We start from the raw sequence: 25,624 nt of genomic DNA, 5'->3' as shown, positions 1-25,624 counted from the left end.
TATACAGCAATATTAATACCAGACTTCTTGTATTCTGTCAGATTTCCTGTTGCTGTTTGAGACACATTTGTCAATTTAAATATTAAAGTCAACCTCCCTATACCAAAAGATGAAATATGCTTTGGCAACAAAGCAGATTCAAGAATCACAGTATGATCTATATGAGAGTTTTAGTAAGATCAGTAATGGAACCTGCTATTAGAATTGAATTATTTTTAATTCCCCATATTTTTGTTCATTGTTCAGTCATATTCATCTGATACCCCATTTTTAAGACAATGCAATTTTCTTCTCCATTAATAATTTTAGACAAAATTTCATATATTCAATTGCCTTCAGAAAAAAATGATTTTTCATATATAATGCAATACTTTCAAGTGTTTATTTATGCCATTCTCTTAGAAAAAGAATTTGCAGTCCTCAGTTTGTTCCAAAATTAGACAGGTAGATCTGTCACACCTGTCTAAGATTACTTTAGCCAGAACTGAAGTATCTTCTAAAAAGAAATGCTAATATGCACAGATATATTCTCAGAACATTGTGTTTTCTTAGAGATATTTCTACAAAATTAAGTGTCTGTTGAGATCTTAACACACACATTAGCATAAAACCAAACCTAAAGATATGTATTTTACTATGTCATTAGCTTCCCTGAGCCCTGCTTGCAAGGAAAGGTGGCCTATAAATAGAATATAACAAATAAATAATAACACCACTATATGATGAACTTATAAATTACTGGGTAGAAAAAGTTCTTATAAAATGAAACTTTTAACTGCTCTACACTCTTAAAGAAGAAAGTTACTATTACTCTACCCTTTACTAGTTTCTAGTAGTTGAGACACACACAACCCTTTCAAACCCTTTTAAAGAATGGCAGGACCAGAAATTTTTGTAACAGAACTGCCATCTGCACAAATGCCAGCTGTCCAAAGGGCATGTTAGTCAGAAAAGGGAGAGAAAAAACCATCCCTTATAATAATTAACTATCCATTTTAGAATACTACAGTAGTAAGCCCATAGCTCTGAATGCCTACATTTTGCAAACTGATTTTAAAATGCTACATGTACTGCTGTTTCAGGAACACACAATGGTGGAAGCAGGGAAGAAAGCTAACTTTCAGAAGCCCAGGTAAATAGACTGACATTCTGTTTTCTTGGTTCATTTCAGAACACTGAACAGCTGCATGTCCCTTGTGACAATAAGGATCATGACTATTACATGTGGGTGGGACCTGCTGAACTACACAACGATGCAGAGTTATGGACACCCTTGAAAATTAATCCCCATGGATTCATTACAGGATTAAGAAAATTTTGTAAAAACAAGTCCAGACAATCTTACAGCACTGGGGTACCCACAACGTGGAGGCCAGGGCAGAGATTCATAGCACAACACAAAGCTTTGCATAATACTCTTATACTTCTTTATATCTTAGAGCACCAGCATATTCAGTGCCAACTACAGATCCCAGTGCTACAGAACCACTGCAGATCTTACTGCTGTAAACAATAAATGGGACCAAAAATATAACAAAGTTACAAAATTGTTCACCAAGAAATAATCTCGACACAGCACAAACCATCAAATGAAGCCCTAGTGCTTTCTGAAAGGTCCTTTGCAAGAACTAAACAGTGAGTTTAAGGGGCTTTAAGGGGGTAACACTATTCCTTCCTATAATGTATACTGTGTGTTATACTCTCTTTCACTAATTCTCAACTAGAAGTAATAGAGACTGGATACAGGTTTAATGGGGCAGAAGAGCCTAGTTCCTTTCTATGGGCCTCCATGTCAAGAGCTGATACTTTTTCAATCTGGTCAGCTTCCACTTTTCTCAGTTCCTTTATTTAATGTACCTTCTGTCCAGCAATGACAACTCGATCTCCCAGCTTTAGACCAAGTGATCCAAGCATGGTTTTACCACTGACATTATCATAATTTGGAAGCATAGCCTTGGAAATGTCACATGAGAGAGGCACGGCATCTAGGAGCATCTGCTTGATCTCTTTAGCACTTGCTGCTGCATCTGCCATCTCCAGAGGCATGTCGACTGGATCAGGAACCACATCTGCTGGTGTCTGCCCTTTGTCATTCTGCAGGAGGGGAAAGGGAGAGAATTCAGATGAAATGTCTACACAATTCAAAACACAGTTAGTAGTATACTTGTTCCCAGCAGTCATTTTGTAGAAAAATAGGTGGTGAAGCTCAACCAGGGATTGTTATGCAGCTGCACATACTATTGAATGGACAAGGAGGTGGAACTCTCAGAAGGAGGAGGTGGAACTCTCAGAAAGGCTCAGGAGCTTAACTCCTGTGAGCTCCCACTGAATCTGAGGTCTGTTTGTTCTAATAACCAGCCTTAAAAGAACCAGAGATCAAGGCTGAAACTGTTTTCTACTCAAAACACTTAAAAACAAGTTTTTAAATTAATGCAATGCAGTGAAGTCTCCTCAGAAACTTGTATTAATGTGGCATGAAAGACTGCTGAAAGAAAGCCAATTCAGTTCCAAGCTTATCTCAAATGACCCAAAACAGACTGAAACATGGGTATCTTCAGGACTACACACTTCCATATGAAAATTCTGTAAGCTGTTCCCCTATTAACTGAAGTAAGGTGGATGGCCACAAGGAATACAGCTTTCTTAGCTGGTACTTAGTTTGTGGAACTCATTCCCTTCTAATATACCCCTGACATCATCTCTCACAAGTTTAATTCACCAGATATGCTATTATTCTTCCAGGCTTTTAGCGAAAAGGTTTTTTTTGGCAGAAGTGGCTGGCTTTGCTCCCATTTTTCTTTGCTTCAATTTAATTAGTGCAAAATTAACCTTATTTAAATTTCTGATTGCCAGAAATACTTTTAAAATGCAACTGCTGCCATTTTATTGTTTGACACTTGTTGCTACTGGTACTGCATTTTATTATTACAATTTGATTTTTCATACACCTCCTTGAGGACCTTACGTTCATGAGGCAGCATATAAATAACTATTTAAAAAACAAACGTATACAAAGCTATGAAGCTGCCTTATAAAAAGTCAAACTACTGGTCCATTTAGATTCAGGTGGGTAGCCGTGTTCAAGATATTCAAGGTATCTGAAGAAGTGTGCTTGCACACAAAAGCTGATACTTTGAATAAAATGTTATTGGTCTTAAAGATGCCACTGGACTCAAGCTATGTTCTACAGGTCCATTTGGTTTAGCATTGTTTACTCTAAGCTGCAACACTGCTCCAATGTGTCAGAATTAGAAAGATCTTTCCCAATGCTCTAATATGCTTTAGCTGCAAATGCTGGAGTTGGTTCTTGGACTTTCTGATCCAAATCTGATGTTTGTGCCAACAAATCTGAACAAATGTGTTTCCATTTATGCAGATTTTATTGTATAAGATTGTTGGAAGCAGCCGTGATCCCTGCTTGGCAGGGAAAGAAGCAAGCTACAAGTCTAATTATCTATGCATACACACACACACACACACACACATATACACACAAACAGACACACACATATACATACATACAGGTCCACTAGACACATGCAAAGACTTCTTTTTTCTATATTAATGGGAATTCATACATCTCTTTGTTATTCTTTGGGAGACAATGTGAAATAGTTAGACAGTTCAAAATCTTACCCTAAAGGCAGGATTGGCTCCATGTTCCAATAAACACTTTACAGCTCCTGTGCAACAGTTGAAGGCAGCAATATGCAAAGCTGTTCCAAAATCAAAGTCACTGCAAGTAGCATCCACTTCTGCAATTAAGGATCAAGCACAGAGGATAACGGACAAGCCCAAGTTTGGGGTTTTTTGCATTTTTAATCCAAATGTTAACCACAATTAATAGCATCTCATTGGTTTATACCTGGTGCTCACAGCTACTTGAGCTAATATAAATAAAAAAGATATTTTAAATCCAATGTACTAGTTTATATCAAACAATATTGAGCTTCACTGTTTTAAAAAACCTTTAAAAGATTGCTTTCAAACTACTTAACTTGATGGCTTCAAAAAGGTATCAGACAGATTCATGGAGGATAAGTTCATCACTGTCTACTAGTCATAGTGAGCAAAGGTAATCTCCACATTTAGAGGCAGTGAATGACCAAAGGCCACTGCTAGGAGTCACCATCAGGGGAAGGCCTTGACCTCTGTGCCCTGTTCATTGGCCCTCCAGGGCAACTGACTGGCAGCTGTGTGAGACAGTATGCTGGACTAGAAGGACCACTTATTTCATTCAGCAGGGCTCTTCTTATCCTCTTAATGCTACAGAACATGTTTCTTCCAAGAAAGCATATGCCAACTGTCTTCCTTAAAACAAATACAGTTAAGACTGAAAAAGACTGCAGTGTGGCTCATCAGCATGCTGGCTGAGTCTGCACTCTATTATATAGTCTTGACTTTACAGTGTAGGGGACCAAGTTACTTTGCTGCCCCCACCACATGATCAAGTGTCACTTTGTGTTGGGAAAAAAAGAGAGACTTGAAGCAACCCTTTAGCTCCTTGCATACTGAACTTCAGTACTCACAACGACAACTGGAAATCAATATGACTGCATGCAACACTGGGTGGGGGGGGGAACCAATATGCCCAATTATTCCTAGTGTCCATATGGATTATGAGACTCAGACATGATAATTCAGTGAGCCTAACACTCACAACTTTTGGCTTGTGAGCACCCTGACTTTTCTGCAAAATCAGACTGCATCAACAAAAAAATAATTCTGTTTGTAGATCAGTGCTCCAGAAATACTGAATTACAGCCATGAGCCTAATTAAACAGCTGAGGCAACTTGTTCCAGAGTTTCAGCCTTCAGGCAGTGAAGCCAACAAGTTTCCACTTTCAAGGTTACATAAAGCCCTTCCCTTACCCAAAGCACATCTATAAAGGGAGTGTGCATCCATCAAGTTGGAGGCAAAGTGTTCAGCATCAGATGTAACATGTTACTACAGATCCTATTCAGCCAATGATATGTGCACACTTTAACAAGTAAGTTTCTGTACAGCAATTAGTCCTACGAGGTGCACTAGAGACTGCAATACATAAAGCATTCAGCAGCTAGGATTCAGGTGCAGTAGCCCAGTGCTATCTGACTACAACGACATGGTCAATTCATGCTGTTAATGTCTCACAGTCCTAGTGGAGGAGGCAAGGTCCTCCTCCCCAACAGTAGAAGACAAAGAATCCCTAAAGTACCTTCTCACCACGACCACCACCCTACTGCTCCTGAAATATATACGGTATAACTACCTGCCCTGCAAGCACAGAAGCTGTATGCACTGGCAGTCCCTGGACCAGTGACTTTTGCTTAAGCAGGTGGAAAGCTTTGGTTTGGCAAGAGAAAGTGCAAGTATACTAGCTAGTTCTTGAAGAGTATTATCATGTTAATAAATAAATAAAGGAGCTCCCCTGACAGCTCAAAAAGTTGCCTTTTGCACTGATCACCTAATGACTTTTCTCTGGCTGCTTCAAAACAACAACAGTTCTCTGTGTGTAGTTCTCATTGCCAGTTCTAATGTTTCTACATTAGTGATCTAACAAATATTGAATTTTTTCATTCCAAAATGGCCCTCCTATGGTAAACAAAATGCCACTTGCAAGAGGCTGAGGGAAGGAAAATGGTGCTTCCTGTCTAAACTGCTGCATAAGGTACTTGGACTACATTCTTCCCCAAAATTATCACAGAAATGCAGGTTTGAGAAAGAACATGTCATAGACAGGAAAAAGATGATTGTAGCACAATTAGACCATGACAGAGATCCATGACAGAGATCATTTATCTGTGGGACTACACAATACGTGTGACACAGAGATGCTGCCAAAAATTAGTGTCAAGTTCTCCTCACTCCAGCTACACAATATCATTTTGCTCTGCATTTTCCCCACCAGTCAACACTGTGGAGCTGAATCAGGCTAAGTGCTACTATATATCATGGGAGAGAAACTTGAAGATGCCCTTTTTTAGGAGCTTCTCTATGTTCCAGCCTTAGAGACTTCCTGAGAAATCCTAACAGCACTTGAACTAAAGGGCAAGAAAAATGAAGCATAGAGAAATGCTTCAAGCTTTCCTACAGTCTTCAGGATAGAATCATTGCCCAACTATGAAAGGAATCAAGAGTCAGGAAATAGGCAATACAAACAAATTTGTCTTTGTTTCTCCACTCTTACATTGCATAACCAGCACTCTGGGATGTGAATAAACCCAGGGCACATTTCCCCTCATTTCTCTTTTCCCACACATCCCATTAGCAATTTACAAGGTCTTCAGCTCTCTCATATTTTTTCTTCAACCAAATAAAATTTCCCATAAGCCTATTAACAATGACATCCAACAGACTGATTCAATGCACCCCAGTATCTTCATTCAGACTGATAACTGAAAAATATTAGCATTAAAAGTTATAACATGCATTTATTGAGCTATAATTTGCATGAAGCTATTTTTATGAACTGCAGGTTATGTACACCAGTTGTAATAGAACAAAATATAAACTGCTAAATTAAAAGACATTTTTGTAAATTGGAGTTCTGAACTGAATGCTTGAAATTGAACTGGCATACAACTAATCCCTACTGAATTACACAAATTTAGATTAGCAAAAGTGAATTTAGGGGGAGGGAACATAATGGGGCAAGACTAGCAACTTAACAATTTTTCCTTTACTTCACTATCTCTGAGAAGCCTCCCAAACCTGTCAATGTGAAAGTGCAGAAGGACAGAGGGCGCCTCCAGGAAACAGTGCCATGTAGCACTGGAGCTGCAATGAGGAGGGAATTTGAAGACAGATTAAAGGAGAGCCCTTCCACAAACATGAGAAAAGGAAGGGAGAGTGGCTCTTGCCAAGTCACCCTCCTCACTGAAGCTCCCAAGCTGTATGCCATCCCATTTACAAGATCCCCTGACCTTTAGGGGGCCATGGCTCTATGTTAAAGTATCTGCTTGGCATGCAGAAAGTCCCAGGTCCAATCCCTTGCATCTCCAGTTAAAAGATCTGGCAGAAGGTTATATTGCCTGAGACATTCAAATGTAATATATGAACTCTAAATATCCCTCTAACTACATACATATTTTAAAAACATTTGAACAGAACTAATTTGTTGCATTTGCCCCATTAAAAAATGCAGTGAAACATAGTTATGTCTTGATATCATCAAGGTTTGTCTGCATTATCAGCAGCATCCCCATTATGAGAACTAATCAAGAGGGCAAACTGATATAGGACTGCCATTTTTTCCAGCAGCTTGTGGTTATCATGGCATCTAGCTCTGCCTTAAGACATGCATGTTCAGCTGTTTTTCAGCTGCCTTCATATGCAAGTGAGAGAAAGTCAACTTGGAAACAGTCCTTCATGGTGTGATGATACCGATGAGTATGCAAAACACAGCATCTATAGCTATTACATTCAATGCTATTTACCTTTGGGCTTTGCATTTTTCAAAATAACGTTAATAAGCTCCGGAACGTCAAAGTAAGCAGCATAGTGCAATGCATTCATATTCGTCCAACGGCTCCTCAAACTGATATCTGCACCCAAGCCAATAAGTTGTGAGGCAAATTTGGCAGCAGTCTCAACATCACCTGCAAAGCAGATATTTTAAAAGTCATTTTATATCTTGGTTTCTGGGTATCGAATAGGGTATTGCAACACATCTGAGAATGGAGCGCACATTAACAAGTTTATAGCAACAGTAATTAAGCCAAACAGAAGAGGATGTTTCATCACAAGATAGTTCTAAAGACTAGATAGGAAGCTACTCTCTGCAAAACTGAAACCTCTGATAAATGAAACAAAGTTTTGAAGCACAGGTTTACAGCAAGAAAATGACACATCATTGTCTTTAAAAACAAACAAACAACAACAAACAGATTTTAGAGTAGTTTGCACAGGGATATGCCTTCCTCATGAGAATTCTGTAATGTTTCAAGTAGTTTTAAAGCTTTGGTTTGCAGAACCTTCCTAAAACAGCAGAGGATAAGAGAAGGGCCTGAAAATTCCTCTGCGTTTCTTAAACCACAAACAGTGGAGTGCAAGTTGACTCAACATAACACTGCTCCCAAACCTGTGCCTGTGCTAGAACAGCAGTCATATCAGTAACTTCTCTGGTCCCAAACAAGCCATGGTGCAGTGGGTTGTTTAGTGACTTGTACATCAAAGCACTTCAGACCAGGACATTCCTGCCAATATTGATAATACTTGTCGATTAGAATAGGATGATAGCAAACTAAATGTGAGTGCTTTGAATAAAGTAGGTCATGAACCACACCTGCAGACTGTGATTCACTCAGAGTATGGACGTAAGAACCAGGGATAAAGCACTCATTTTTAAACAGCAGATTATTTTAGGAAGTACCCTCTGAGCACACCATGTCCTCCTATGAGAATTTACTTAAACATTCACTGTTAAAAATCATAACAAGATAGTAACTTTCCTTTGTGTGTGATGCAATGATTAAAAGTGTTGGACTAATAACTGGGAGACTCAAGTTCAAACCCCCATTCATGCAATGAAAGCTTGCTGAGTGCTGACTTAGTCTAACCAACATTACAGGGTTGTTGTGAGGATTAAATAGAGGAGAAGTTAATGATGTAAGCCACTTTGGGTCTCCATTGGGGAGAAAGGCAGGGTACATAGGAATTAAACAAACTTAATTTATATCATTTGCACTGCATTTCCTCTGTGCCACTAGGAGAGGATACTACAGTCAAAGTGATACATGGAAGATGGCAAACTGACAGATTTATGGATAAAAATTTGAGAGGAGTTGGTCTGGCAATCTCATTCAGGGTGAGCTCCTTTTAGCAGTCCTGGAGTGTAAAAGATTGTCATCCCCTATCCCAAGCCCAGCCCACTGCCTGACTACAGTGCTGAGAATGACAGGTATGACTCTACAGACACTCAAAGATTCCCAGAGATTAAACACTGGAAGTACAGATGCTCTCAAAGATCAGTTATTTGAAACTCCTACTCTCTAGGGACATAGTGAGCCACATGGATGCACCTTCTCCCCCAGTTCTGGACATGGAAACAATATAATTAAGAGAAGAGCAAGGAATGAAAAAGGAGCCCCATGGAGCAGAGTGATAAGCTGCAGTACTGCAGTCCAAGCTCTGCTCACAACCTGAGTTTGATCCCGGCAGAAGCTGGGTTCAGGTAGCTGGCTGAGGTCAGTAAAATGAGTACCCAAGGTCGGTAAAATGAGTACCCAGCTTGCTGGGGGTAAAGTGTAGATGACTGAGGAAGGCTGGGGAATGGCAAACCACCCCATAAAAAGTCTGCTGTGAAAATGTCATGATGCAGCGTCACCCCAGAGTCAGAAACGACTGGTGATTGCACAGGTGGTTGCACCTTTACCTTTTTTAAGGAATGAAAAAACAGGGAAAGGACAACCCCTCCCACCTGTCATAAAAATAACTACTGATCTGCAGCTTCTTCACTTACCAATACCATGAGCCCCTGACTTGCACGTGTAATGAAGAAGAGTCATGTCAGTCAATCCATCTCTGTCATTCACATTGCAGCCTCTCTTAATGATCTGCAGAAAAGATAGTAAGACAGTATTGGACTCTGAAACAAAGAGATTATTTATTATTATTTATTAAATTAAATTTCTAGACTACCCTCCATTGTAAAACAACATACAACAATAATCCTGATTAGATGGTACAAGAGTAGATCAGATTGTGCTGCTGCCCTGCAGGAGGCGGGGGGCGGGGGAATGCAGGGAACAGGAGTGCCAGAGCAGATGGAAACCACCACTGTCCTCAACCAAATGCCTGGTGGAACATCTCTGCCTTGCAGGCCCTGTGGAACTGCATTAGGTCCTGCAGGGCATGGATGTTAGTAGGCAGAGAGTTCCACCAGGTTGGAGTCATGTTGTCTCAGATCGAGGACAACTGGACGTCTCTTGGACTGGGGATCACCAATAGGTTCTTAGCAGAAGAACACAGTGTTCTTCAGGGGGTATACCAAGAGATGCAGTCTCAAAGATGATAAATATGTCTTACCATCAGGTATATATAAAAGTTCTGCTATTGCATTGAAGCCCAGCAATTAACTTTAGGACATGACCTGAGCAATCTGGTTACACGTGGCACAGGAATAAAAAACAGCAAGTGCCTTAAACTCATCAGTGGCACAAACAAGTTACAATTTTACAGCTCTCACTTCCTGTTAGTCAAACTGTTCAACTGTCAAATCTGTGTAAACTGAAAAAGATACTAAAGAATTTAATCAAGCTTAAATTGTTACTCAGGTTCTTGACATTTTGCAAAAATACCACTATAGTTGATGTATACTGTCAATACTATATTTCTAGGTACAATATAAAAAGAGAGAAGATCTGGCCTTTCATTACAAAGTTACTAGGAAAACAGGAATGGAAGGATTCCCTAACTCATTCTTATATGGAAAACATAGCAGCTTATTGGCTATATGCTGCCTCAATGTATTTTGTAGAGCTTTCCAGCTTGTCATAAAGTCAAGAGTGCAATTGTGAAGAGAGTTATGCCCTTCTAAACCCACTGAAGTCAGTAACTTTAGGATGGTATAGGTTTCCTTAGGACTGCACTGCAAGGTTTTAGCAAAAGTCAAGTTTCTGGTCTACAAAGTGGCTGAAATGGTCATATCCATTTTTTAAAAAATCATCAGCTGAATATGCCAAGCCAGCACAGAAAATGTACTGAAGAACTTAATAAATTCCTTACCTCATTCCCAATGATATGAATGTTCTGTTGAACTTGAGGGACCCACTGTCTTAAGATAGCAAATAGTTCAGAGACTGATGTTTTGGGGTTAAAAAGAATTTCCTGGCATACTGCATCATTGGGATCAAAAAAGGAGAACTCTGTGGAGGCAAAAAGGGAAGATTTCACTTCTGAAGGAGAATTCAAAGGAAACAAACTATTCCCAACACATTTGTGAACATATCTGTACATACTATACCAGGGGTCCCCAACTCTTTAAGCCTGTGAGAACTTTTGGAATTGTGACAAAGCATGGTGGGCATAGCCACAAAATGGCTGCTACAAAAATAGCTGCTGCAGGTCATGCTATCTACAAAATGGCAGTTCCATCTTACTTCAGTCACACAATGAAGACTCTTGTGCTGCGGTGGCAACTGCTGGCAAAGCAACATTTTTAAAAGTTGGCATAGCTTATAAGAAGCCTTGTTAGACAAAAGCCCCAGTTGGTCCCACCCACTTTCTAAAAACACCTGGGTACCAAAATGGTGTTAATGGGCATCATGGCACCCTTGAGAATCATGTTGTGGACCCCTGCACTACGCAAAAGTATTTGTGACAAGATAGCATAGGAACAGGAGTAATAAATAAATACCTAGTTTCTGGTCTACAGCTACCTTTGGATGCATTTCATCTGGCCCTAAGTCAGCAGGGGCAGATGAACTGCATCCAAAGGTACTGAAAGAACTTGCAGGGATAATTTCTCAGCCTCTGGCCATTATTTTTGAGAATTCTTGGAGGTGAGGTACCAGAAGACTGGAGGTGGGCAAATGTTGTCCCCATCTTCAAGAAGGGGGGAAAGGATGATCTGGGTAACTACTGACCTGTCAGTTTGATGTCTATACCTGGAAAAGTTTTAGAACAAATAATCGGTCAGTCAGTCCTTGAGCATTTAGAAAGGATGGCTGTGATCACGAAGAGCCAGCATGGTTTCTCAAGAACAAGTTATGTCAGACTAGCCTTATCTCTTTTTTGGGAAAAAGTTACTACCTTGCTAGATCAGGGGAAGGCTGTTGACCTAGTTTATCTTGATTTCAGTAAGCCTTTTGATAAGATTCCACATAATACTCTTGTTGACAAGTTGATAAAATGTGGTCTGGATCCTGTTACTGTTAGGTGGATCTGTAACTGGTTGAAAGATCACACCCAAAGAGTGCTTGTTAATGGTTCCTCATCCTCTTGGGAAAAAGTGACAAGGGGAGTGCCTCAGGGATCTGTCCTGGGACCTGTTCAACATCTTTATAAATGACTTGGATGAAGGAATAGAGGGAATGCTTATTAAATTTGCAGTTGATACTAAATTAGAAGGGGTAGCAAATATGGTAGAAGAGTCATCATGATACAGGATGATCTTGACAGGCTGGGAAACTCGGGTAAAATCAATAAAATGAATTTTAATGGGGATGAGTGTAAAGCTCTGCATTTAGGTAGGAAAAATCCAATACATAATTATAGGGTGGAGGATACTTGTCTCAGCAATAGTATGTGCAAAAAGAATCTAGGGGTCTTAGTGGATAGCACAGAATTGTTTTCTGTTGCTCCAGAAGGTCAGACCAGAACCATTGGACTGAATTTAAATCAAAAGACTTTTTGACTTTTCATTAGGAAGAACTTCTGGACAGAGTGGTGGAACAGGCCTCCTTGGGAGGTGGTGGGCTTTCCTTCTCTGGAGTTTTTTAAACTGAGGTTAAATGGCCATCTAACAGCAATGCTGATTCTGTGAACTTAGGCAGATCATGTAAAGGAGGGCAGGAGGGGTTGCATCAGTGGTTAGTTCCCATGGCCCATTCATCCATGCCCAGGGAAATGCTGATCATCACTTTGGGGTCAGGCAGCAATTTTTCTTCAGGCCAGTTTTGCTAGGGATCGTAGAAGAAGAAAAAGAAGATAAAGAAGAAGAAGACTGCAGATTTATACCCTGCCCTTCTCTCTGAATCAGAAACTCAGAGCAGCTTACAGTCTCCTATATCTTCTCCCCCCACAACAGACACCCTGTGAGGTGGGTGGGACTGAGAGGGTTCACACAGCAGCTGCCCTTTCAAGGACAATTCCTGTGATAGCTATGGCTAACCCAAGGCCATTTCAGCAGCTGCAAGCAAAGGAGTGGGGAATCAAACCCGGTTCTCTCAGATAAGAGACCGCACCCTTAGCCACTACACCAAACTGGCTCTCTCTCTCTCTCTCTCTCTCTCTCTCTCTCTGACTGATTTTGCACTAGGGTTTGTTCTAAGTGGAGAGCCCTTTTGATCCCAGCGCTACTCTCCGTTTTTGCACAAGTTGCCCTGGAGCTGCGAGTTGGCATACCGTTCTCCCACAGCAAACAGAAACTGCTTGGAAGAGGATCCTCCTTGCTGTGGAAGAGCACTGTGCCAACTCACAGCTCCAGGGCAACTTGTGCAAAAACAGAGAGAAGCCCCGGGAGCAAAAGGGCTCTCCACCCGGAACAACCCTTGTGCAAAATCAGTCAGAGAGAGAGAGAGCCAGTTTGGTGTAGTGGCTAAGGGTGCAGTCTCTTATCTGAGAGAACCGGGTTTGATTCCCCACTCCTTTGCTTGCAGCTGCTGAAATGGCCTTGGGTTAGCCATAGCTATCACAGGAATTGTCCTTGAAAGGGCTTGGAGCAGGGGTCACTGGGGGTGTGTGCAGTAGGGAGGTATTTGTGAATTTCCTGCATTGTGCAGGGGGTTGAATTAGGTGACCCTAGAGGTTCCTTCCAACTCTATGATTCTAAGAAAGTAATTCAACTACAGGCTATATAACATTCTATATAACTTTGCTTGATGCTGCAGTCAGGAGCAGCAAGTGCCAGCAGCTTCTTCTGTTAAAATAATTCCCCAAGCTGCTTCCCTCCCCTACTCCAAAGTAAAGATATATTTCCACCTGCAAGGGAAATACAGTTGCAGGAGTGACAAACAAGGGGAAAAAATCCACCTGGCACCCATCCCTATAGCTCCCTCTCCCTTTTCACTCCTAATTGCAGCCTCAAGTTGCTATTCTTCACTAAGTCAAGACAATGCTGTACAGGATTCTACATTATATTCTGTAATGTGGCCTTCAGAGCTCTATTTATGAAACCCTTAGATGATCTGTTGAAAAACATTCTGTACGCTAACTTACTGCTCACCCTCTATCTATATGCATGGACTAGTAACTTCCATTTAATTGTATCTGAAGAAGTTTGTGTGTACACGAAAGTGTTTACCTTGAATGAAACTTTGCTGGTCTTAAAGGTGCAACTGGACTCAAACTTGTTCTACAACAGCTCTGGAAAGCTGAACTACAGCAGTGGAGAAGAGGGAAGACTCTCATATCAATTTCTCACTAGCGTTGCTCCACCCCTAGACTTCTGGGGGTGGATTTCCCACCAGTTGCTCCACAGGCACATTCTGACACAGGTTCCTTCCAGTTCCCCTCATGGTGTCTTAATCCTTAAAAGACAGCATCATAAAGCCATGAGGGAAACTAGAGAGAGCCTTGCATCAAAATGCAACTGGTGGGAAATCAATCGCTTGTGCTGAGGAACACAGAAGCCTGGGGACTCAGCAACGCTAATGATAAATCAGTCTCAGACTCCTCATCCACAAACAAACAAATACAGTTATATAACCCAGACTTCTTAGCATCAGAAATACTCAGAGCATTGAGTCAGCAAAATCAGACTGACTTGCAAGCATTTTCAGCACTTTGTTACCTATTCAGAATTTAGAAACTTGCCCAGAGAAACAACAGCAGTTCCCCGCATCTTTGTTCACAGACGTATGCAGCTAGAGGGATTTAAAGAGGTGGTTCAAATAAAACTATTGATGTATGCAGACTGTTGGAATGGAGAAACAGATCAATTCATGGGGCACTAAAAGAGCTGTATAATTGAACTAGTTTTATTTATGGCACAAATAAACATTTTTAATTTGTTCATGATTAGGTCAGTCATTCAAAGTGCTATTAAAGTTTGAAAACTAAGCATCCTCACCTCTGTTTACTGAGGGATGATATTCCTAATTAAATAATTAGCTTTGACAATTGGCTTCTTCCCAGCACAAACACTTAAGAAGAAAGAATGAAGAACTTTACAGGAGTCAAGACCCCAGCTTACGAAAAGGCAGTTTCTCAAAATGGGTCAGCCTAGCTTGAGCTTGTCAGAGCACGGAAACTATAGCCCAGTACGTTTCCAAAAGTACCAAAATTGGAATCAGTAATTGAACATCTCAGTAATTGGATATATGAGATGTCCAATTACTGATTCCAAAGTGTGGAAGCTAAGCAGGGTTGGCTATGGTTAGTACTTGGATGAGACACCACCACCAAAGATCTGGGTTGCTGTGCAGAGGAAGACAATGGCAAAAAAAACCCCTCTGTTCATCTCTTGCCTTGAAACCCCCACTGAGGTCACCATGAGTCAGTTGCAACTTGACAGCACTTACTTATTGTTAGTTTTCATGGCTTAAAGAGAAGGGATAGTAGATAAAAGGAGGCATAGCTGACAAAACATTTTTTGGGGAAACTGTATCTACAAACTCCTACTAAACAAATCTGAGTAGGGAAACAGAGTGCCTCTTGCCATGATTGCAGTTCTGCTATATGACCGGTAGTTACCTCTGCTTGCAATGCCTTATCTCTTTAGTAACCAAGTGAAGCATATTTCTGCCTGATCTCAGACAGCCAAGGCCACAGGCCTGTCTTTTGTTGATTATGCATGCACCTGCAGAAAGGGGCATAAAAACCAAACTTTGGCGGGAGGGGAGGTTTGCTGTTTTGCACCATCTTATACAAATGTATAATGGTCAAGTTAAAGAGTATAAGTGTAGGGCAAAAGCCTGCCAGAATCAGTTTTCGCAAGAACCTTCTTGCTCTATGGAAGTTAGTATTTCAATAAAGCCTATTTACTACGAGGCCTGGTGTTGATAGCTGAACAGCCAGGGACCTGACAGCTGATAAGGTCACCCCAGTAGATAGACTTTCATCATTGAGGTACCTATACAAGGAACACCTGTTAATGTTTGACATGACACATAGACTAGATTTTCATGGCACAGATTAATGTCCTTGTCGACAAGGGATGACACCCAGCTCTATCTGTTGGTGGATGGCCAGTCTGTCTGGACCCTGGAAAATCTGGACCTGACATTACAAGCCATGATGAGATGATTTGGGCTGAGCTGACTGAAATTTAATCCAATGAAGACGGATGTCCTATACCTAAACCACAGCAGCCTGGGAATGGAGATTCCGCTACCAGTTTTTGATGAGGCACCACTCATGTTGGTGCCAAAGGTTAAAAGCTTAGGGTGCTTCTGGAGCCTTCTTTAACAAAGGAGGCCCAGGTAGCAGCCACTGCAAAATCAGCCTTTTACCAGCTTCAGCTAATAAGGCAGTTGGTTCCCTTTCTCAAACACAACAACATGGTGATGGAGATCCACACTACGCTTATCTCAAGACTAGATTACTCTAATGCCCTCTACATGGGATTGCCCTTGTCTCAAATCTGGAAGCTTCAACTGGTGCAGAATGCTGCAGCCAAATTGCTACTGGGGCTCCCCATGCAGGAGCATATTCAATCCGTGCTGAAAGCACTGCACTGGATACCCATTGCATACTGGGTTTGTTTCAAGGTGTTGTTTTTGACCTTTAAAACCCTATATGGCCAGGGACCTGCATACCTTCGGGACTACCTTTCCCCACATGTTCCCCAGAGAGTACTGCGATCAGGGTGTCAAAATCTTTTCTCAATCCCTGGCCCGAAGGAGGTCAGGCTAACTACAACCAGAGCCAGGGTCTTCTCAGTGGCAGCTCCATGCTGGTGGAATGAGCTCCCGGAGGACATTAGGGTCCTGTAGGATCTTTTTCAGTTCTGCAGGGCCTGTAAGACTGAACTCCTCCATCTAGTTTTTGATTGATAGGATCAGAAATTGCTGCATGGAAGGAATGTAGTCAACCACTTGACACACTGACCTGTTCCCTATGTCCACCTGCAACATTCGGATATTACACTTATAATACTGAAGAAGATATGAAGAAGATCAGCCATATCTCGCCACCTTAATTTATTAATATTTATAGTTGTAATATAGCACCCATATGTTTTTAGTGATGATACTGGTCTTAAATGTTTTATGTTATAAACTGTTGTTTGGCCTGTAAGCCGCCCTGAGCCTGCTTTGGTGGGGAGGGTGCAGTATAAATCTAATAAATAAATGAAACAAAGGTCAGATGTTGCAGATAAGATGCAAGTTTGCAGAAATATATTTGCAAGTTGCTAAAAAGAGGATATTATACAAACATGTTCTTAATAATTAGAATGGGGATTTTCAAGCTACCTCCAGGGAGCCCTTTTTATATAGACTTCTCCACAGAAGACTCCATTGTACATTGTATGGCATTAACTGGTTAAGAAGAAACCCTTAAAGGGGCTTTGGGCAGACCAATCTCCCATACAGTCAACTAGAATTTGACAATATACAGCACAGAACTTTCTTGAGCATGCATGATGAGTTTGCAAAACAAACACATCACTGGCAAGCAATTACAGACAGTGCAAGTTTTAGCAAGTTCTTCTGGATTTCTTGTTTATCACTTCTAAATGGTTTCGAGTCTAACCACTTTCTTAAAATTTTGCTTTGTTACATATGGTAATGAATAATTTACCTACTGCACCTTTGAAAACACTTTATATTTGAAACTACTTTATATTCTCTTCTGATATTAATTTTAGGTTACTGTGTATTGTAGTAGAAACGTTTGCTGATCCAGGCCAACTTTCTACCTGCCATGTTATAGTTCTCAAAATCAGTAAATATAGCAGGTTTTCAAAGTTCAAAAATTTAATGTAATTGGAGGCTGTGGTGCTATGTTTAGATGTTTTATATTATATAAAATGCTAATGAAAGCTTCCATGCAATGTAGTGGTCCATGTAGCCAAATTCTGTTCCCACATGTATTTATTTAATTTGATTATTGCCCACATTTCTTGCTGAGACTCAAAAGAACTACAAAACAAAAAAATATATAGGATAAGAAATCCAATAAACAATTAAATAGGACCAGGATTACGGAATTAGAAAACAGAGCAAACAAAAACTGTTCATTGTATGACATACCGTGAGTTATTTATTTTCTTTAATATCTTTTTGTTACCCTTCACTTATACCCCACCTTAATCCCCAATGGGGACCTAAATGCAGAAAAATGGGTTACAACAGCAGAAGACAATATAGCAAGGTGAAACATATAACAAACAATGCAACAGATTACAATCTTTACACAAGCATCCTGCTGAATTATTATACCACAATTCTAAGACCTTTATACAAGCGCCCTCCTGAAAACTTCTGTTTTGCACATTCCGAGAAATGACAAAAGTTCAAGGGCCATCCTCATCTCATTGAGTTGCAAAATATTTCCTTTGCCCAACGGAGTGCTCAGGTACAACTGGCTGATTCTTTCCCAGTTGTACCTGAGCACTCCATTGGCGCTTTCAGCATTTCCCTAAGAAGATCCATGAGCAAAGGAAACATTTTGCATCTTGATAAGCTGCCCACGTTGCATCACAGGAAAATCTGATACCACTTACTCCATGGGTGAACAACTTAGTATAAGATCTATTCTGAGTATGATCAGTTTTCTTTCTTATTGTTAAATCAATGGAGAACTCAGTTTAACTTAAACCACTGAGGAAGGACAGGTGCTGCCATGTATTTGATATTGGTTCTTGCATATGGAGACAATATCTACTTTTAAACCTCTACTTATGTAAATGGACATTTGTCTTTATATTGGGATTAGGGTACTTTTCATGCTGAACCACAGGATTGTTGTTTTTAAATTACATTTTAGTACTTCTGATTGTATTATTAAATTATATACTAATGGTCTGTATGTCTGTACTAAGTGCACAGTTGTATTTTACTTTCTTTTTCTTTCTCCCAACCTTTTTGGTTACCTGTCACATACAGGGTTGTGTTTTTCTCCTCCCTTTTTTGGTTGTACTCATTAAACCATTGGAACAGGTTAAGAAAATTGCAAGTCCTAGGAAGCTCCTTGAGCCAAGGTGAAACAAGGACACAATGCCTCTGAAGAAGTGAGTTCTGACTCACAAATTTTATGCTGGAGTAAATATTGTTAAGTCTTTATGGTGCCACTGGCTTTCTGTTTTATTTTGTAACAATCCCAATGTTATGTTTACCACCATAAGTACTCACTGTTGCAGGAGAAATTTAATGTTTAAAAGCAAAAGTTGGAATAAAAAAACTCCAGGAAATAAAGCAAATGATGTTACTATGGCCTGAAAACATCACCCCAAGCATGGTATTCAGGCAGAGGAAGCCCATTAGCAGCATTCTGCAGAGATAATTATATGTGCCAAATATGTCTGCAGCTTGACAAAGGGACCTTATTGTCCAAAGTGACCCATAAGCCTTTAGGGATGAGCATAGGCAAATGAAAAGCATGGTGTGGGGAGGATGAACCCGTTATATACGTAAGAGATCCACCTACTTTAATTTGAAAAAAGTGATATAAATGTATAATGAGAGTTATAGTCCTGTGTGGTAGTCAGGTGGATAGCCCTGTTAGTTCCGGTATAGCCAGTGGGGGGAGCCAGCGGGCCGCGCGCAGCGGGCGGGGAAGGCGGCGAGTGAGGGAGCCAGCGTCCCTGCGCGTGCACACAGCGGTGTGCGCACACGCAGGACGCTGGCTCCCTCACTCGCCGCCTTCCCCGCCCGCGCGCGGGGCCCGGTGGCGGAGGCCGGGGAGGCCGCGGAGAGGCCCGGCGCTGGTCCCTGGAGGCCCTCCAGCGATCAGCGCCGGCCTCTCCGCCGCCTCCCTGGCCTCCGCAGCCGCCGCCAACCCCCCGCCAGCAGCACCAGCCGCCCGGAGGAGAGGCCGCCACCCGCCCTGGAAGAAGGTAAGCAGGGAGAGAGGGGGCCGAAAGCGGGGGGGCGGCTGGCGGGAGGGGCCTTCCTTCCTTCCTTCCCTCCCTTCCTCCCTCCTCCCTTCCTTCCCTCCCTCCTTCCCTTCCCTCCCTCCTCCCTCCCTTCCCTCCCTCCTTCCTCCCTCCTTCCTCCCTCCTTCCTTCCCTCCTCTCCCTTCCTTCCCTCCCTCCCTCCTTCCTCCCTCCCTCCTTCCTTTCTTCCTTCCTTCCTCCCTCCTCCCTCCCTCCTTCCTCCTTCCTTCCTTTCTTCCCTCCTTCCCTCCCTCCCTCCTCCCTTCCTTCCCTCCCTCCTTCCTTTCTTTCTTCCTTCCTCCCTCCTTCCCTCCTTCCCTCCCTCCCTTCTTCCCTCCCTCCTTCCTTTCTTCCTTCCCTCCTTCCCTCCCTCTCTCTCCCTTCCTTCCCTCCTCCCTCCCTCCTTCCTCCCTTCCTTTCTTCCTTCCCTCCCTCCTCCCTTCCTTCCTTCCCTCCCTCCTTCCTTCCTTCCCTCCTTCCCTCCCTCCCTCCTCCCTTCCTTTCTCCTTCCCTTCCTTCCCTCCTCCCTTCCTTCCCTACCTCCCTCCCTCCTTCCTTCCTTCTTCCTTCCCTCCTTCCCTACCTCCCTCCTCCCTTCCTTCCTTCTCTCCTTCCTCCCTCCTCTCCTTCCCTCCTTCCTTCCTTCCCTCCCTCCCTCCTCCCTTCCTTCCCTCCCTCCCTCCTTCCTTCCTTCCTTCCCTCCCTCCCTCTGGCCACCCCTGGAGTAGACAATACTGACTTTGGTGGACCCAAGCACTGATTCAGTGTAATGGAGCTTTGTGTTTGTGACTGGAGTAGACAATACTGACTTTGGTGGACCCAAGCACTGATTCAGTGTAAGGGAGCTTTGTGTTTGTGACTGGAGTAGACAATACTGACTTTCGTGGACCCAAGCACTGATTCAGTGTAAGGGAGCTTTGTGTTTGTGACTGGACTAGACAATACTGACTTTGGTGGACCCCAAGCACTGATTCAGTGTAAGGGAGCTTGTGTTTGTGACTGGACTAGACAATACTGACTTTGGTGGACCCAAGCACTGATTCAGTGTAAGGGAGCTTTGTGTTTGTGTCTTCTGGTGCAATTTTGTTCTCAGATCCTGTATTTACTTCATCAGTATATGGGATAAGGCACTTTCTCAACTGTGCTGCATAATGCAGCCTATTTATTTTGTCCTGTTTGCTCTGTTGGCTCTATCTGCGCCACCTTCATCAATTTCGGGGTGTGGATCCCCCAGTGGGGTGGTCTCCCGACTCCCTCCGCCGGCTGTTTCTGATAGCCCTGCGCCCCCTCTTTCTTTTGATATGTGTCCCGTGCGGGTGCCACCCTCCCGCCGGGAGATGCCGCAAAATGAGCCCCCTTGAGGCTTATGGCGGCAGGGCTCGGGGAAGCGAGCTAGACTGCTGTTCTTTTGAGGGGTTATAGAATGTTTCGAGCCCGTCCCTGTGGCATCGGTCCCATCGTTGTGGGACCCAGGGGGCCGGCGCAGCGGCATGCTGAAGCAGCCTGTCGGTCACTTCCGGGTTCCTGTCCTGCATCTCGACCTGTGTTATTAGTGACAGGCTGCTTCGGCGTGCCGCTACGCCGGCCCCCTGGGTCCCACAATGATGGGACCGATGCCACAGGGACGGGCTCGAAACACTCTATAACCCCTCAAAAGAACAGCAGTCTAGCTCGCTTCCCCCGAGCCCTGCCGCCATAAGCCTCAAGGGGGCTCATTTTGCGGCATCTCCCGGCGGGAGGGTGGCACCCGCACGGGACACATATCAAATGAAAGAGGGGGCGCAGGGCTATCAGAAACAGCCAGCGGAGGGAGTCGGAAGACCACCCCACTGGGGGATCCACACCCCGAAAGTGATGAAGGTGGCGCAGATAGAGCCAACAGAGCAAACAGGACAAAATAAATAGGCTGCATTATGCAGCACAGTCTCACTGGAATCTCACTGGAATCTGACTGGCTTCTCAGCGTGGAACCCGTTCTCTCTAGTCTTCTCACTTTGAAAAAAGTAAAAAAAGAGTTTTATTTAACTTTATTTCCCCCTTTCCCTCTCTATAAATAATCTTGGTGTTTCTGGCGGTGATATCTGGGGGATTTTTGGGGACGTCACAGGAAGTGCTGTGAAGTCACTTCCTGTTTCCGGCAGTGGCATTTGGGGAAAATGATGTCATTTGGGGGAAATGATGTCACAGGAAGTGATGTCACTTCCTGCTTCCGGCAGGTGGCGCGGGGGAAATGATGTCACAGGAAGTGATGTCACTTCCTGTTTCCGGCAGGTGGCGCAGGGGTAATGATGTCACAGGAAGTGATGTCACTTCCTGTTTCCGCCGTTGGCATGACATCACCGGAAGTGACGTCACTTCCTGTTTCCTGTTCCCCTACCTTCCCCCCCAAAGGTGTCCCTGGCTGGCCTTCAGACATTATGGCCACCCTAGATACCCTTGTATGAATATATCATTTTCCTGCAGGCAGGCAAGAACATGATTAGGACACAGAAGTCATACATGAGATAGCAACCTACTTTGAAAATTAAAAAAAAAACTTTGAAAATTAAATTAAATTAAAATTAAATTTAAAAAATTAAAAGGCCTCAAGAAGCAATGACTATTTGCAAAAGTTATGAAAACAAAATGCCTAATTTAGCCAGGAGGTAGAAGCTGAATGTCACTGAAATCCTATTTTTCCTGAGGCCATCAGTGTGGGGGAAAGAAAGAAAGAAAGAAAGAAAGAAAGAAAGAAAGAAAGAAAGAAAGAAAGAAAGAAAGAAAGAAAGAAAGAAAGAAAGAAAGGAAGGAAGGAAGGAAGGAAGGAAGGAAGGAAGGAAGGAAGGAAGGAAGGAAGGAAGGAAGGAAGGAAGGAAGGAAGGAAGGAAGAGCCAGCTTGCACCAGTCTCATATGTACCTTTGCATTTATGAACAAGAAGAAGAAAAAGAAGAGATTGGATTTATACCCTGTCCTTTACTACCCAAAGTGGTCTCAGAGCAGCTTACAATTTCCTTTCCCTCCCCCTCCCCACAACAGATGCCCAGTGGTGAGCAGTGTTGCCTCTACGCTGAGTTAGTGTGAGCTAGTTCACAGTTTTTTAGCCTCCAACTCACACATTTTTGTCCAGAGCAAATGGCCCCAGAGCAAACTAATTGATGTGGTAGCTCAGAACTTTAATGCTAGTAACTAACAAAGCAGAAGTTTTGTTCATAAAACTCCACAGTTTAGAGGGAGCATTGCGAGGTAGGTGGAGCTGAGAACTGCTGTGAGAACTTGTGGCTGACTCAAGATCACATCAGTAGGTGCATGCGGAGGAGTGGGATTCTCCCAGATTAGAGTCAATGCACTTAACCATTACATCAAACTGGCTCTCTTCAGAGAAAAATACGGTACGGGTTGGGAGACTGAGCTACATATGAGTAGGTCCAATGGTAATAAATATTTCTGCGTATTCTGTCATTTTTTTTTCAGAAATGAATCATGTGACAACACCCATAATTAATCTTTTATTTATTTGTTCGATTTATATCCCGCCCTACCCCACCAAGGCGGGCTCAGGGCGGCTGAGCCTCTTGGCTTTCTTGGACATGCATGAGAATTAAGGCCAGCACTCTAACATACAGCCTGCCTTTTCATATGCAGCAGCAGAGGTTAATTTTGAATTGATCAATAAGAAGAACATGAGAACTTTTTTTTTAGTATAACAGACATCCCCCCCCCCCCAAAACTGACCAGATCCAGGTTGCATCCATGTCAATAAGTTAATCAGAAGTGAGCAGTGACCCATAAAAGCTCAAACCCTGCCACAAATTGTGTTAGTCTTTAGGGTGCTACCAGTTCTTGTTCTTTTCCCTCTAAATAAATAAATAATCTATGCAAGAGAAGTTATTGTGGTGTGATGGGAAGAAGCACAGTAGAGAGAGAGGGAGAGGGAATACTTCTTTCAAGGAACCAGTCTTTTAAATCAGGGGTGTCAAATGTCCAGCCCACAGGCCAGAACCAGCCTACCTAGGGCTTCAATCGGGCCCGCAGCTTCCCCCCCCCCCCCACACCTCCTGTCCTCACCCTTTGAAGCTCCCAGGCTGCCGAAGTCCCCAGCTCCTTCCTGCCTTGTCTTGCCAGCTGCAGCAGGAAGCTCTTCTAACCTTAGAAAACTACAAAGAAATTGAGAAATGGATTTCCCATTAGTCTTTGCACCCAGACAGATAGAGACCTTAATGGCAAATCCATTTCACGTTTTTCTTGCAATTTTGTCTGTGCTGCAATGTGTTTCAATAGAGAAGAGCTCAGTTTCACTTTCCAGCATTTGTAAGGCCAGCTGAAGCTGTTGCTTCCAGGAGTTGTGTCCTTGCAAATAAAGAGTTGAAGCTTTGAGCCAGCTTGTCTCTGCTGAATAGACCTGAGAATTGGTGCCTAGTGAGTAATGTAACCTGGGAACCCAGAGCCAAAGGGGGATATTACACTGGAGAGCCGCTGCCAGTTTGAATAGATCCAGGGGGTGGGGGGAGAAGCTTGCAATGTCCAGCCATTTCACATTTTCCTAGACTCAGAGAATTTTATATTTTTTGTTTCCGCTGTGATCCTTGTGCTTTTTCTTGATGTATTATTTTTAAAAATGCATTTCCAAATCCCACTGTTCCCCTGTCTTTCCATTTTAAACAAAATATTGCAAGAGTTTTAAGCATGTTTGTATTTTAAATAAAAAATAATATCTTCAACTGTGTTTGTCTGTGTTATGGGAACTAGCCAATAGATTACTGTGATATTTACACAAACATTTCACACATTTCAAATCTCAATAGATGGATGGGAGGGCAGTGATAGAAATACTTATATTTTTCCCAACCAAAATATTGGTGGGAAGATGTAATTTATCCCCAGCAAATATGCTGTCTTGGGGGAAAGCATCTAGCTCATCTATGCATTCACTGCCTAATAAAGTGACTGCCTGGGAAAAAGCTAAATATGATTGTGATGCAATAGTTGTTGCTCTGCAGTTTGTAACCTTTCTGTATTTCATGAAACAGCATTTTCAAACAGAACTGGCAGCAACCCTTTGAAATTAATTTGCAAGCACCTTCCCTTACTCAGCATTCTGAACAAACCTCTTCAAATTTTCCTCTGATACAAAATATTCTTACCACATTCAGAAGGCATTGGAGCAGCAGAAACGGAATAGCTAACAGAACGTTCAGAGCCTGGAATGAAATATGGATATCTTCTTGTTGATGAGTTTCCTTCTGTGGAAAGGTCAGGAAGATCCTCTATGGTCATATTCTAAAAATCTACCTTTAACAACAAAAGGAGAATTCCAATGAAGATGACACTTGGAACTATTATAATTTTGTATATTATTTATTTTATACTAAAATTCACACTGCCACCACCCCTGGAACATAATAATTATTTCTTAGCATGCTAAAATATTCCACTTGGAATGCCTTTTGAACTTGTCTTGCTGTATCATTTCAGAAGTCATTTCATTACTTTTGAGTCACTAGAATTCTGCAATAAGGTTTGCAATTAAACAAAAAGAGGCAGAAAAGGAGAGTGCTAATAACTTAGAAGGGATGGCACCACAATAGCAGATTCATGTGTATTCTTCTGTGCATCCATATATAACCACCCAATGTTTGGTGGTAAGCCCATAAATTGATTTCTAGCAACTCTGACTAGGTCTCATGGTATAGAAACAATTCACAGCATATGGAGAGCATCTGCTGAAATTTCAGGGCAAGGAGGGGAAAGGAATTCCTGTGTCTGTACAAGGCTTCAATGGATAGCACAGCACCTCATAACTTTGGTCTGCCTGCCCTATTATCTCTACACCAGTCCTCTGCTATAATGCCCCATTATTTCAAAATAAAAAGTTGAAAGTGTGTCAATCTTAATTGGAGAATGACCTTTAAAGCTTTTTCGTGCAGAATTAAGGGGCAGGTGGCTGGAAGAATCCTGGCAAAAC

The 25,624-nt window shown here is 42.3% G+C and overlaps 1 protein-coding gene across 6 annotated transcripts in view; it reads right to left on the bottom strand.

Moving 5' to 3' along the window:
- CLIP4 (CAP-Gly domain containing linker protein family member 4) overlaps positions 1-24,992 on the bottom strand; it is a 65,719-nt gene extending 40,727 nt beyond the window's left edge. For 3 of the 6 annotated variants that reach the window (XM_060245334.1, XM_060245370.1, XM_060245380.1), the window contains exons 1-6: positions 24,804-24,992; positions 10,709-10,848; positions 9,444-9,537; positions 7,420-7,581; positions 3,637-3,755; positions 1,858-2,094 (exon numbers count right to left, since the gene is read on the bottom strand). In XM_060245334.1, coding sequence (XP_060101317.1) covers positions 1,858-2,094; positions 3,637-3,755; positions 7,420-7,581; positions 9,444-9,537; positions 10,709-10,848; positions 24,804-24,936 — 885 coding nt within the window. In that variant the 5' untranslated portion in view covers positions 24,937-24,992. The remainder of the gene's footprint in view (positions 1-1,857; positions 2,095-3,636; positions 3,756-7,419; positions 7,582-9,443; positions 9,538-10,708; positions 10,849-24,803) is intronic. The other 3 variants (XM_060245344.1, XM_060245352.1, XM_060245360.1) reach the window with 1 other exon arrangement.
- Between the last annotated feature and the right edge of the window lie 632 nt (positions 24,993-25,624).

The sequence above is a fragment of the Heteronotia binoei genome, chromosome 1 (assembly GCF_032191835.1).
Source record: "Heteronotia binoei isolate CCM8104 ecotype False Entrance Well chromosome 1, APGP_CSIRO_Hbin_v1, whole genome shotgun sequence".
NCBI lineage: Eukaryota > Metazoa > Chordata > Lepidosauria > Squamata > Gekkonidae > Heteronotia > Heteronotia binoei.
This window is presented reverse-complemented; position numbering and strand designations above follow the sequence as displayed.